Source organism: Sceloporus occidentalis, unplaced genomic scaffold (assembly GCF_023333645.1).
Source record: "Sceloporus occidentalis isolate IW3139 unplaced genomic scaffold, rSceOcc1.0.p SCAF_2, whole genome shotgun sequence".
Classification (NCBI taxonomy): Eukaryota; Metazoa; Chordata; class Lepidosauria; order Squamata; family Phrynosomatidae; genus Sceloporus; species Sceloporus occidentalis.
In genome coordinates this window covers 4957501-4971936 of record NW_028316982.1, presented here as the reverse complement: position 1 = coordinate 4971936, position 14436 = coordinate 4957501, and the positions used below count along the sequence as shown (strand labels likewise).

Sequence of the window (14436 nt, the reverse complement as noted above, 5' to 3'; positions counted from 1 at the left end):
CACACCATGGAGCCATGGCAATTAAAGTAGTGTCAAGCTGGATTGTTTCTGCAGTGCAGATGGAGCCACTAAGAAGAGATAGATCCAGTCTGATGATTTTCATTGTCAGAACCAGTTGAGCAAGCTCACTTCCCTTCCTATATTATCAAAGCACCTGGGTCTGAGCTCACCCTTCGAAATATTATTATTATTAATAATAATAATAATAATAATAGCACTCTATTATTATTATTATTATTATTATTCCTTCTAACCCCCCCCTCCCCATGGATCGAGGTGGGGAACAACAACAATGAACAGAGAAACATTATCAGTTACATGACATCGGTTAAAATACACATCAATTTAAAAGGACAAATGGGATATATACATATTAAAACAATCCACATTTAAAATTTATTATTTAAAATTCACAATTTAAAAAACATCCAGATAAGCTTGCCAAAAGAATCTGGTCTTCAATACTCTTTTAAATTCAGGCAGCGTATTCAGCTGTCAAATCTCTTCCGGCAGGTCATTCCACAATCTGGGGGCGGCTGAAGAAAATCTACCAACCCCAAGCTCTCCAATTTTGTAGGATAAGGAGTTGCATATGCATATATGACTACTATATTACTATCCCTAACCCTAACCCTACACTCCAACCCCAACCCTGACCCTAAACCCTAACTCCTAACCCTAACCACATAACCCATCACCATATAACCCCACATATTAGGGCAGGGGAAAAAACATGCAACCTTATCCCCAAAATTGAGAAGCTCAGAATTGGTAGATTTTTGAGGGGACTGCTCAACCATCCTATCAGAATGGGGGGGGGGGGGGGGAGAGGCTGGTTCCAATGGAAAGATCAGGGGATGAGAAGCAACCAGAGGACTGAGTGACCCCACTTTTTTACTCCCCATTTTCCTGGCTTCCATCTAAGAGGGACAGTAGGTCTCCTACAGGCTTCAGACTGCACTTCTTTTCCTTTTTTCTTTTAGATATTCAAAAAATACCTCCGGCCTGATGACCAGATGGACTTCATCACGACGGCCATCAAGGGCCTGAGGGACAACACTGCGCACAGCACCAAGGCTGCCCTCCATATGCTGAAAGCCATGCTGAGGGACCCTAAGCCCAATTTTGTAAAGGTAAAATAAGTAGGGGGCTCATAGGAGAAATAGAAGTTCCTCGCCTTGAATAGTTTCTTTAAAGTTTAGATTAAAACCCAGAGCATGATGCCCTCTCTTTCCGGCTGCCAGTGGCTTCTTTAGCCAGAGGAGGGTTTTTAAAGAGCTGCGGCTGACTGTGTTATTGTTGTTCTATGCCTTCAAGTGATTTCCGACTTATCTATCACAGGGTTTTCTTGGAAAGTTTCTTCAGAGGGGGTTTGCCATTGCCATCCTCTGAGGCTGAGAGAGTGGGTTTCTATGGTTGAGTGGGGATTTTGAGCCCTGCTCTCCAAAGTTATATTCCAATGCTCAAACCACTTCTCACAAATATGTGAGAAGACCTGATCCTGGATTAGTCTAACATGGTCTTCCTCAGCTGCTCTGCCCTTGTATAAATAATGGCCGGCTGGATGGGCATGATCCTGCCACTCTCTTCAGTAGCGGATACCTTTGCTATGCCACTATTTCCCACTTTCCCTGAAGTAACTCTCCAAGCTTATTCTACCCCAATAATTCTACCCCCAAATAAGAATTCTGCTCCCGCCACCACAAAATTTTTCTCCCATTCCCAGATTTCAAGCCTTGCAGAAAGTGAGATTTTGAAAATCATTCACACCTAGAACTCTTCTCTGTTTTGCTGTGCTCACGTTCCCTTGGCATCCCACTGTTGTTGTCATTGTGTTCCTTCAAGACATTTTGGACTTTCGACCCTAAAGTAAACCTAACATGGGGTTTTCTCAGCAAGTTCCTTTTGGGGGGGGGGGTTGCCATTGCTATCCTTTGAGGCTGAGAGAGTGTGACTTGCTCAAGGTTACCCAATGGGTTTACATGGCTGAGCCAGGATTCCACTACATCTTGATCTCTACTCTCTTCATATCACTTTACCTGTCCCTTTTCTTTGGACACCGAAACTCCATGTCCAAACTCTCAATTGAAGTTTTCAATTACTGCAATGATACAAAATTTGGGACTAAAGAAAAATTTCATGGAGAGACAGGGTAGCACTCTTATTTGGTAGAGGCAATGTCTTCATTTTGTTCCTGGTCATGGCTATACCCCACTACTCTCAGCCTCCATCAGACATCACAGCCAAATTGCCATTCCCAGAGTCCTTGGCAAGAAAGCCGTGACACTTGGCATTACCACCAAACTAGGAAAAGTTTGCAGTGTCAACTAGTGTCAGGACTAAAATCTATGATAGTTTTTTTGTGGGCTGGCCATGAAAGCCTTTGACTTCACATTAAAATCTATGACTTTGTGATGGGCAGGAGGTGGGCCTTGCTCGCTGAAGTTACAAGAAGCAGTCCCTGGTGAAAGCATTATGCATGGTACATTGAGCACCAACCAGAGTTTCACCAAGTACATAACAGAAATAATATGCTAAATACAGTAGGGAGGATGGAGCAAGCTTGTTTTCTGCTGCTCCAGGACACAAAGCAAAGGACTCAAACTACAGGAAAAGAGATTCCACCTCAACATTAGGAAGAACTTCCTGACAGTTTGGCAGTGGAAGATGCTCCCTCAGAGTGTGGTGGAGTCTCTTTCTTCGTAGGTTTACCAGCTTCCCTTTCGCTAGGATTGCCAGATCTCACGGCCTGGCCCTAAATCTCAGAGATTAGCTCCTCTTCAACAGGGAAGAAAGGGAGACATCTCAGGGTGAGAGGGTTGCCTTGAAAGATGTGTATTTATCATAGAACTATAGAGTTAAGAAGAGACTACCAGCACTATCCTGCCCAAGCCCTTCTGCTATGCAGGAAGACATAAACAAAGTTCTCCTGACAGATGGCCATCCAGTGTCTGTTCAAACTATTGTTGTTGGTACTGCTGCTGCTGTCTTCAATGCTCTTTTAAATTGAGACAGCATATTCAGCTGTCGAATCTCTTCTGGCAAGTCATTCGGCAGTCTTTGGGCAGCTGAAGAAAAGGTCTTCTGGCTGACATTTGCCAACCTAGTCCTGGCTGACTGGAGTTAAATGTAAACCAATCCTAAATTGGACAGGACCATCAGGACTATCCAGTCCAACCCTTAATTCTGTGACTCTATGTAGCCAAGACTTCCTTCTTCCCTTCCAGGTGCCCAAAGTCATCAGGTTCTTGTACTACAACTTGGAGCACATCAGCAATGCCCAGGCCCGGCATGAAGTCCTTCGGTTCCTCTGCCTGCTGGGCAACAGCCACTCTCAGGAGGTGGTGAGGGCTCTCCTTGACTGTTCCCTTCAGTGTGATTGGTAAGAGCAAGCTCCTTGGGGCGGCTGAGGCTGGGGAGGAGATAGAGGCATGACTTTCAGAGCTGGCCTGGGAGCACAGTGGTTCCTGGAGGCATGACTCTCAAAAGGGACAAGAATGCATTCTGGACTGCAAAGGCACTCTCCAAGATGGCAAGGTCTATCTCCAAAACAGGCTCAGCACCTTGAATAACACCCTCCGGTGTTTAAAATTCACAGCCGTTGCACAGCCCACCCTGGATCTTAGATTGAGAGATTCAGCATCTCTCTTCTTTTTCTTTCTTTCTTCAGATCAGAGGGACTGGGAGAGGGAGACAGACAGGCAAATGGAAGGACAAAGAGGCAGACAGGTGGATGGAGAAGGATAGACAGACAGATGGTGGGGAAGAGAAAATGTAAAAATAAAAGTAACTATGTGGATCCATGCCAATAAAAACAGATTGAAGGGCAGAAGGCTTGCACCTCATAGCTTCATTGCTGGCCTAGCTCCTCTTACCTAAATTTCAGGGAGTCCCAACAGGACACCCACAAATTGTACTCAATGTATAAATTTGTTTAGCTCAATGGGAAGCTGCAAGAGGGCTTCGGTAACATAAAGCCGAGACCTCAGCCTTTGTATAATTATTCCAAACCCAGAGAACTGCAGAGGTGGTTTTCCAAATTAATTTAGCTTATTTTTAAATCTACACTCACAAGCATACTTTCTCACTCCCACACACAAGAATGGTGCAAAGGTAATAGGTAATAGCAGTTGCAGAGTGGCTATGAGGTAATACTATACCGATCCAAAGTGTAGCTCCTATTACAGGATTACCAGAATGAGGATAGCTCAGTAGCAGCAGGTGACCGGCTACTGAGGTGTTAAGTCAAAACTGAACAGAGGTTCTGCCCAGTTTCAGATGAGACCAATTTGGTATTGCATGGGCACGTGTATTTATAGCAAGAAATGGGTCCTTAGGGCAGTGCTTCAGGAGTTAAATGGGTTTTCCAAGAGTTTCCAATGGTTTATCCAAGGGAAAAGAATGAAATGAAATATGCAAGGATGTCTGGACAATCGGTGTGAATGTCCTTAAACAAAACAAGTTTCATTCCCAGAAGGAAATTCCCTTTGTCTGTTATATGCAAACAGTTTCCAAGTTCACTCTCCTCAGTGAAGGGATTATGTTGGTTTAATTTTATCCTGGCTAAGTGCTTTGGCTTCTCCCATGTTGAGCTATCCAGATATCCTATTATGGTATGGCTGGTTTCCTGCACTGGGGAGCCCCCCCGGTAGCTAGCACTGGCAACATCCCTTTTTAATATTGATTTGATATTGAAGATTGAATGGGGTGATTGACTACTGGATCCTGGGGTAACACTCCCTTCCTGTGGAGAGAACAGGGCCAGCAACAAAACCACAAAGCATGCTCTTGCTACTGCCTTAGATCCCTCATCGAGGAGGAAGATACTGGTGGCAAGGAAGGATGAGGACCCCACCAGGGTGTCACCACTCCTATGGGGTTTCATTTGCTGTGTCTGCACCCCTGCACCTGCCCATTGTGCCACTGGGTTGAGGGACCTATGAAACCTTTAGTGACTCCAAAAGTAGTGGGGTTGTGGGGCCATATGTGGCCCGCCATATTCTGAAGCCTGGCCAGTGTTTCATACAACCCACATGGATGCTTGTCTTCCCATTTGCAGCTCTGCCACAACGATGTGGCATGCGCTGACAGCCTTCACTGAGCCTTCCACTAAAGTCCTGAATGAATTGCAGTCGACTCTACTGGAGCAGCCTCTCCATGTCACCTCTACTGGAATTAAGCCTTCCTTCAGTCCTTTGGCTGTAAGTACAAAGGAAAACCTCTGAAATTCCTGGGATCACTAGAAGTCAATAGACAAAATAAGCAAGGACCATACACAGAGAGGAGTCTGAGCCACAGAGAATACATAATCTGCAAAACAGGCCCATGAGATTTTTGAGTTTTGTGCCTTGGCTAATTTTTTTTTTTTGGGGGGGGGGGGCAGAGCCTGCAGTTTCCAAAGCCATTTCTTCAAGACCTGCTGTGTGAAAAATATACAGGAGAGTGAGCTATTAGTGAGACTATTTAAAAGACTTTATCTGTGAGAACAGTCAGAAATGAGGCATCCGGCATAGATCATATGGCTGGTTGCCTTGTGACCTCAGAGAGAACATCTTGGCCAGCAGCAGCATCACTGATTGGCACAGTAGGATGCATGAGTTACTATTATTATTATTATTATTATTATTATTATTATTATTTCTTACCTGTCTCTCCTTGCAGCTTGAGGAGGGTTACAACATAGTTAAAACACAATCATTACAACTGCCTAGCTTTATTACGGAATGCTCCGGGTTTTCTGCAAAATCCCAAGCAATAGATGAGTTTAGGCAGGGATAGGATGGATTTGGTGCGTAACTGGCCTTCCTTTGTGAAGACACTCCACACTCGAGCTGGGATTTGGTCTTGCGCCATGTAGAAGGTTGGAGTGAGGGTGGGGGAAAACTGATTTAATTTTATAGTACATTTTAAAGCTAAATTTTTCCCAGTTGTCCACCCTGTAACAAAAAAATTAATAAATAAGACCTGATGGAGATGTAGACCTTTGTCTTCCTGTAGGCCTAGCTGTAAATCTCTGTCTACATCTAGCACCACATCCTTCTGCAAGCTGAGCTGTGTTAACTTTCCTTGCAGGCAACGGCAGCCCTTTATGAGATCCTGAAACACCCCTCTCCAGCCTGCAAGGAGATCCTGAAGTCCATGTACCCTAACCTCTCCATCGCCCTCCTCTGCCACATCTCCTACACCATTTACTTCACTCCACAGGAAATTGACATCTATTGGAGGACCTGCATCCAGCAGAAGATTCCCACCCCAATAGTTCCATTCAGGTGCTCAATCTTGGCTTCATAGCAGCCCCTCTCCAGCAGAAATTTCTGGTTTCAATCAAGGCAAAGTCAGTCCATGGCCCTGAACGCTTAATTTTAAAACTGGAAATTTCTTGGGAATCTCTGGCAAATGTAGGATTCCTTGAACACAGTAGTGGCTAGTGGGTTCCATGATACTGAAGACAGCAAGTCTGCTCTGGGTGATAGTCCAGACTTTAAAGGAGCCATCCTCTGTGCCAAACCCTATTCTTCCCCAAATAGTTTCAGCACCTGGCGTAGTCCCTTTAAAATTTGCACTAAAATCTGGAGGGATTTGCCAGTCTAAAGTTGCTAGACCTTGAGGTCTGTTTGCATGGGTTATCTCCATGTGGAAAATGAGGGTGTACAGTATTGGAGGACAACCTTATCACACTGGGGTTTTTGAGCTCAGAACTAGGGTGAGTTCGAATCGAGTGATGCGAATTCACGTTAGAACTCACGTGTATTTTCACACCTGGTTGCTTTCAATGGGGGCCCCTTCCATGGGGCTTCCGTGGAGCTTGCGAACTGAATCCAGCTGGCTCCTCATTTTGGCGAGTGTTCTAAATAAGTGGATTGACGAGATTCGCATTGATGGTCAGATCAAACTCACTGCGGATTGGTCTGGTGTGGAATTCCATTCTGCTTGTGCTCTTGAACACCATCACAAGACCCCCGGGTTGCAAATCTCCCATGATGCCCTGCTGAAATTTGCCCCATTTTCTTCCAGTGGCCCTTTTCGCTTTCAGGGCAACCGGGGCTGGGAGCGATCATCCCTCTCCTTCCCCGCTGCAACTTCTTGCTGAGCAGCCTGACCAGCGAGCGCTCTCTCCCTGCCTCCCTGCCTCTCTCTCTCTCTCTCTCTCTCTCTCTCTCACACACACACACATAACCCTGGCAGCCAAATTCAAAGGGATCCTCCGTGTCAGAGCCCCCTTCCATTTTACCCACATCTACATCTATCCTCTTGTCATTCTCCTCATCTATTTCATACACACACACACACACACACACACACACACACACATATATATACACACAAAAACATACACACACAGCTTCTTTGTTGGTGGTGGTAGTGATGTGTGCATTTGTGTGTGTCAACTGTAGGGCAAAAATCTGGGGGGAATTGTAAAAATGGGGGGGGGGGGTTGAAAAAGGTAGAAAATCAATTATGGAATATTTTATTTTATCATGATTCAGGAAAACCAGAGCCAAAAATGGCCTTTAATAAATAAATAATAAATAAAAACTTTATTTATATACTGCCTTTCCACAGTGATCAAAGCGGTTCACAAGACCATCAGCACAATTACACCGTACATCGAATACAACATAAATAAAACTGCGAATACATATATAATTAAACAAGCATCCTTAAAATCATGAATTAAAACAATAAATAACATCTGTCAGTCGTAAGAGCATCTTTCAACAAGGAATAATATCTACAGAGAGTCAGGAGGATATGCTGACCGGAAAAGATGGGTCTTTAAGGCTTTCTTAAAGGCATCTAGAGAGGAACTAAGCCTTATGTCCTCCGGGAGCTTGTTCCAGTATATGGAAGCTGCTGATGAAAATGCTTTTTGGCGAGTTGATGCCAGTCTCATCTTAGGATCTTCACGTAAGCATTTCCCTGGAGTTCTGAGAGTGCGGGGTGGATTGTATGGGGAGAGGCGTTCCCACAAGTAACACGAGCCCGAGCCATGTAGGGCTTTATAGGTGATAACCAACACTTTGTATTGAGCCCGGAAGCTAATAGGCAGCCAGTGGAGAGATCTTAATACCGGTGTTATATGATCAAATCTAGAAGTTCCAGCGACCAATCTGGCTGCAGCGTTTTGAACTAACTGAAGCTTCCGAACCTGGTACAAAGGTAGCCCCATGTAGAGCGCATTACAGAAATCTAATCGAGAGGTTACCAGTGCATGTACTACTGTTTCAAGGTCCTTTCGGTTGAGGCAGGGTCGCAGTTGGCATATCAGCCGAAGCTGGTACCAAGCACTCTTGGCCATCGCATCTACTTGAGATGATAACTGTAGTGATGAGTCCAAGAGTACTCCCAAACTGCAAACTTTGTCCTTTAGGGGAAGCGTGACCCCAGCCAGGACTGGATGACAAATCTCCCTGTCTGGACTTGGGGTACCTATTGCGAGTACCTCTGTTTTCTCTGGATTCAACTTGAGTTTGTTTTCCCTCATCCAGCCCATTACTGACCCCAGGCAGCCATCCAGAGGAGAGGTGCCATCCTTAGTCACTGTATCAGTCGGAGACATGGAGAGATAGATCTGGGTGTCATCAGCCTACTGATAACACCGAGCTCCATGCTTCCAGATGATCTCTCCCAGCGGTTTCATGTAAATGTTAAATAGCATGGGGGACAGAATGGCGCCCTGAGGGACGCCCAATGTAAGCGCTCTTTTACAAGAGCTGCTGTTCCCCAGCCTCACCATCTGGAATCTTCCTGAGAGGTAGGAACGGAGTTCCTTTTGTGGGCCTTCACATCTCTAGTCTGTGCTCAAGTCATTTCCGGACTTATGGCAACCCTAGTCAGAGAGGGCTTGATTTTGCCATCTTCTGAGGCTGAGAGAGTGTGACTTGCCCAAGGGGTTTCCTTGGGAGGATTGTTCAGAGGGGGTTCACCCTTGCCATCCTCTGAGGCTGAGAGAGTGTGACTTGCCCAGTGGGGTTTCTCTTACACCCAAGTAAGGGATCGAACCCTGGCCGTCCTCCACCACTGCCTCTTGCAGCACTTCCTCAGATGCATCTAGGTGCTCTAAAATATGTCTTTGAATTCTATTATTATTATTATTATTATTTGAAAGAAAGAAGTTGGCAGCATGAGCTTTCCTAAAGTCTGCTTCCTCAGATGCATTTAGTCTCAGAGGTGCAACAAGATCTCTTTAAGGATGTACATTAATGTTTTTGAAATAGATGTGAAGGAAATGAAACATGAGGATGGAGGGAGAAATGGAACTCCCAGAATTCCATAGCCTCGAGCCAAGGACCCCACAACAAACTTCAACTCCCATAATAATAATACTTTATTTTTAAAATAATAATAATAATTTATTATTTTAAAATAATAATAATAATAATAATAATAATTTAAGTTATTAGTTTGCTGAGGCACCAGAGCTCTCTGGCAGAGAAGGCTCAATGTCTCAGGACACTGCAGTTCCCAGAATTCCATAGCACTGAGCCAGGACAGTTAAACTGGAGTTAAACTCGATTATCTCCCCAGTGTGGATGCAACCTAAGAGAAGGCAACTGCTACAAAGGGAAGGAGAGATGTAGATGAGGAGAATGACAGGAGAATAGATGTAGATGTGGATGAAATGGATGGGGGCTCTGACACGGAGGACCCTTTGAATTTGGCTGCCAGGCATGGGAGAATAGAAGGGAGGAAGAAAGGGGAAGCTGTCATTCCCGTGAAAGTGGAGCCAGGCTCCCTTCTTCATCCCGGAAGTGCCAAGGTTCAGGATGCCTTCAGGGCCCCACTGAGCATGCGCAAGGGTCCCAATTCGAATCGTTGAATCCCCATGGTATGCAAAGGTGTGGAAATACAATTTGCACTCACTCTGCTTTGCCTGAATCCGCATCACATGACTTCCTTGGATTCGATTCCCCCTCAGTTTGGAAGGGCAACGGAACAGCAACCAGGTGTGATAAAACAGCCACATTATAACGTCAATTCGAATCATTCGACCCGCACTCACCCCTGATCTTAGCTCCAATAACCTCAGTGTGATAAGGGCCTCTGTTTCAGGCAAGAGGAAAGGGCTGTGTGAAAATCTCCAGCTCATTTAGCAACTTGCTATAATTTGCAAGGCTTAACTAACTGCTGCAACTTAGATGCCCCTGACTCTCGAGGGGCATCTAATTATTTACTTAGCTTCCTCCTTCTTTACCAGTTGTTATAGTGCCAGGATTCACCTTTCACTCCACTTTGCATCCACCTCCTGGCTATAAGCTGTTGTTGTTTGTTGTTATTGTTGATGTTGTTGTTGTTGTTGTTGTGTCTTCGACTCATTTCCAGCTCATGGTGACCCTAAGGTAACCCTATTGTGAGGTTTTCTTGGCCAAATTTGTTCAGAGGCGGGGTTGCCTTTGCCTCTCTCTGAGGTTAAGAGAGTGTGACTTGCCCAAGGTCACCCAGTGGGTTTCCATGGCTGAGCAGGGAAATCCTGGTCTCCACAATCCAATGTTCAAACCACTATACCACACTGGCTATGCTAAATTAAAGGGTCCTTATCCCATTTGTGGTTGGCACTTAATGCATAATGCTTAATGAGTTACCAAAGGCCATCCCTAGATCTCAGGTTTTGTTCTGGAAACCTCAGGTCTTGGAATTGTAAACCTAATTCATCACCCCACTGACATATAAACCATCAGTCACTGTCAACAAAAGGAATGCATTTAAATTAATCTGGTGCTCTCTTAAATAAGGATCTGGCTTTGTCTATCTAGATTTGCCTTGATGACCTTCAAAGCTCTGGTCAGGCGTGTCAGCAGCGGGGACGAGGCGCTTATCATGAACAACAGAAGAGGCTCCGAGCTTCTCTTGCATCGCTCAACTTACCAGAAAGGAATTGCCCTCTTTGCTAGGTAAACTTCAGAGCTCTTCAAGATCCCAGGCCTGTGTTTGGTTGGGATTAAAAATTAGATTTAACTGAAATCCAAAAAAAAAAAAAAAAGGGGGGGGAGGGAGTAACTTTGCCAAGCTTGGAGTGGGTGATGGCTTTGAAAACAGACTTCATGGGATGGCTAGCTGGTTGTTGGAATGCCAAACAAGAGCACCCAATACTGCAACATTTTGTTACAGGCCCTGTTATCAATATTTCCATTTTCCATGCTAGAGTTCTGATTAGAAACCAGAGGAATGAACAGATGCTCCCTCAACTGATGGACATTTTGGACACCAACGAAAACCAGATACACATTACCGTGTTGACTTTTTTGGTGGAGGTGAGCCTGTTGGGGCAGCTAGAGGAGGAAAAAGGAACTGCCAGAGCAAAAAGCAGCATTGTTACTAAACTGGGGTGTTGAGCATTGGCATGCCAACCCAATGTGCCTGTGCCACCTGCACCTGCAATATCCCTCAAGGTGCTGTGGGCATCCATACCCATCTGGGCACCATGCAGGTCCATGCATAATGCTCAGTCAAGCACTCCGCACAACGTGGTTTCCAGAATCTTGAATTGAAACTCAAAGGGCTTATCAACTTCCCCTGGAGTATTCTGGCTTTGAATTCTCAACAACTTTGCCCCTTGCCTTGTGGGATTTTGGCTCTCTTACCCAGCGGTGACAGGCAGCTACCTTCCCACATGGCCCCCCTATAGATGCTTGGCAACACTGCTGAGATCAGAATAAGGGCCTCTGACATGTTACCAATGTTGAATGCCTTTTCTGACCTCAAGAGTAACTTGTGCTTGCGGTGGCTTTTGTTCTGCGGGTAAAGAGATTACACCTAAACATTAGGAGGAACTTCCTAGCAGTAAGAGCTGTTCAACCCTTCTTTGAGGGTTTTGAAACAGAGGCTGGGTGGCCATCTGTGGGGAGTGTTGTGTATTCCTGAATGGCGGGGGGTTGAACTGGATGGCCTTTGTGGTCTCCTCCAACTCTATGATCCTATGATTCTACACAACCCTTGTGTTGAACTCTGATGTTGCACAACGGAACACACATCTGAATGTGAAGCTCTCCCTTTCCAGCTCCTCATGACAAACCACCTCAGCAACGAAGCTACAGAAGAGATCATCCAGCAGCTCTGCAAGCAGTTGAAGGCACGCCAAGTTGAGCTGAGATCCTTGGCACTCAGTGGCCTTCTCCACTTGACCACTCATCCTGAGAAGGTGAGTGAGAGAAATGAAGAGATGGAGAGAGGTATCACAGCATATCACATCTGCTGGTGGTTGGCATTGCCATGTCTTGGTGTCAGTGAATCCATTCCAGGCTCTAGTCCAAACTTTAAAGCTGCTGGTCAAGGTGGTCTTTCCCCCAGAATACATTCAACATGTTGGCTAACTCCTTTAAATTCCATACTAAAGCCTGGAGCAGATCCACCAATGCACTACAAATCTTATTGAATCAGTCCACAATTTAAAGGGGGAACCAAACTCAAAGCAACGAGAATAAAACAAAATGGCATCATCATCAAGGAAACACGTCAACAAGTAATAACAATTTTAAATATAAAGTGCAGAGCATTTATATACAGATAAAATAACAAAATTCCAAATTGAAAGATTAAAAAACCAACCCCTCGGAATCACTAGAACAAAAAGAGATTACCCATAAGCCAGCATGACAGACCCTTTATCTATGTCCGGGAAAACTGCCAAATATGCTGATAACGGTTCACACAAACTGGCAGAGATTTATAATAAAACAAAAGGTCTTTGCAAACAAGAGAAATAAATCACAGTTCTCAAATTACCAAGTCAGCATCCAATAGAGAAGGGTCAGACAGTCCAAGGGTCAAGGGTTCCAGCAAGGCAGGTTTAGCAAGGCAGTCCAAAAGTCAAGGGTTCCAGGGAGTCCAGATCAGTCAGCAGTCCAAGAGTCAAGGTTTCAGGCCAAGAAGACAAAGGGAGTCAGAGAAATGTGCTTTTGCCAGGAAGCTCAGATAATCTCTGACAAAGGAGCTCGGCATCCTACACCTGTCTATATTTCCCAGCAGAGGTGTTTCCCGATTGCTGAGCATTTCTCATAAAGTCTCTGTGATCGGCAGAGGCACTCCCTTTCAGACCTTCGCTGGCTCAAAGTAGATATCTTGGTGTCCTGTTCTTCCCTATCTTCTGTGCCTGGAATCTCTGCTGGTGGGAGGCTGGGTTGCTGAGGCTCTTGACACGGCACAGACTTTGCTAGAGCTGGCAGAGCAGAGCTAGGGCCCGGCTCGCCTTCAGGCTCAACTTCCACCTGGGGCTCTAACTCAGCCTCCTCAGCCTCTGAGTCTTAAGTCTATCTGAGCATGAGAATCTACTACTTGCTTCCTCAATTTAATCCAAAAGGATTAACCCCTTCCAAAAGGAAAGTCATCTTGGACTCGTCATCCCACTCCCTCCCACTAACAAGAAATGAGATTTAGTATTTATTTCTGGTGTTAGCATATAGTTGACAGTGCAGTACGTAGTGGGCAGGATCTTCAATGGCAGAGGCCCCACATATGCAGATTCTATTTTGAACAGGAATACCCTGATAACACCCTTGCAACATCCTAGTTTCCATTTGCTCAACCCGGAGCTGTACAAAAGCTGTGCACAAGTGCCTTTTGATTGCAAAAGAGAAATATCTTTCTTCATGAAAAAAAGATTTAGCCCTTGCTCACCATTACAGAGATCTTACGGACCATAGCGCAGTTAGATCTAATTGTGCTCTAATGCCCATCACTCTTTTTGTTTAAACATGATTCTGGTATTGGCCTTTCACAAACTAACAGCCTCAATGCTCAAGCCTTGCTCTGAAAGTATTTTTTAAAAACTGGAAAGCCAGGAGTTACTTGTAGGCTTAAGTGCTTGTGCGTTTAAACAAATCTTGGGCAATCTGTCATCATTCGTTTGGGATAGTTTAATCCAGAAATTAAATAACCTAAAGAGACATATGTCTGAAATGGCTGCCCTACCCAGTTCAGCTCTGACTGCTTGGGCTGGAAAAGGCCTTAACACTCCCAGTATCAGTCTTAACAATTTAAATAATAATAAATAAAATAAATAAAATCTTTATTTCTATACCGCTTTTCCTGGAAGATCAAAGCGGTTTACAGGTTCCAATTTATTCTGGATTCTTTCAATATTCTTGCACTGACATGGGGCCCATGATCTGCCACTGGCCACCTCTATTTTCCAGCTTATTGCTTCTCCCCATCCTGGTACTGCCCCAGCTTTGATGATGCAGACTTTAGAAAAGCTATCTTTTAGTACTTAGTTGGAGAAACAGGCCTTAGTCCTATTTCAGGGGTGGGAGCGGTATTGGTCTCCAGTTGTAGTTGAACTTCAACGCTCAGCAGGCCAAGCCAGCAGATCCAATGGCAAAGAATGATGAGAATTTCAAGGCTCCCAAATTCCTATTCCAATTGGTTATTTCCAGAACTCTAAAATCCAAAATATTCCAGAAATCATTTTTTCCCCTCATTGGTGGCTAAGATAGTGAC

General features: G+C 44.8%; 1 protein-coding gene across 1 annotated transcript in view; it reads left to right on the top strand.

Annotated features, from left to right (window-relative positions):
* The window catches only part of LOC149317903 (maestro heat-like repeat-containing protein family member 7), a 32795-nt gene that overhangs the window by 12104 nt on the left and 6255 nt on the right, over positions 1-14436 (top strand). The window contains exons 8-14 of the mRNA XM_089513255.1: positions 984-1133; positions 3228-3382; positions 5060-5201; positions 6073-6269; positions 10755-10892; positions 11144-11252; positions 11999-12139. Coding sequence (XP_089369381.1) covers positions 984-1133; positions 3228-3382; positions 5060-5201; positions 6073-6269; positions 10755-10892; positions 11144-11252; positions 11999-12139 — 1032 coding nt within the window. The remainder of the gene's footprint in view (positions 1-983; positions 1134-3227; positions 3383-5059; positions 5202-6072; positions 6270-10754; positions 10893-11143; positions 11253-11998; positions 12140-14436) is intronic.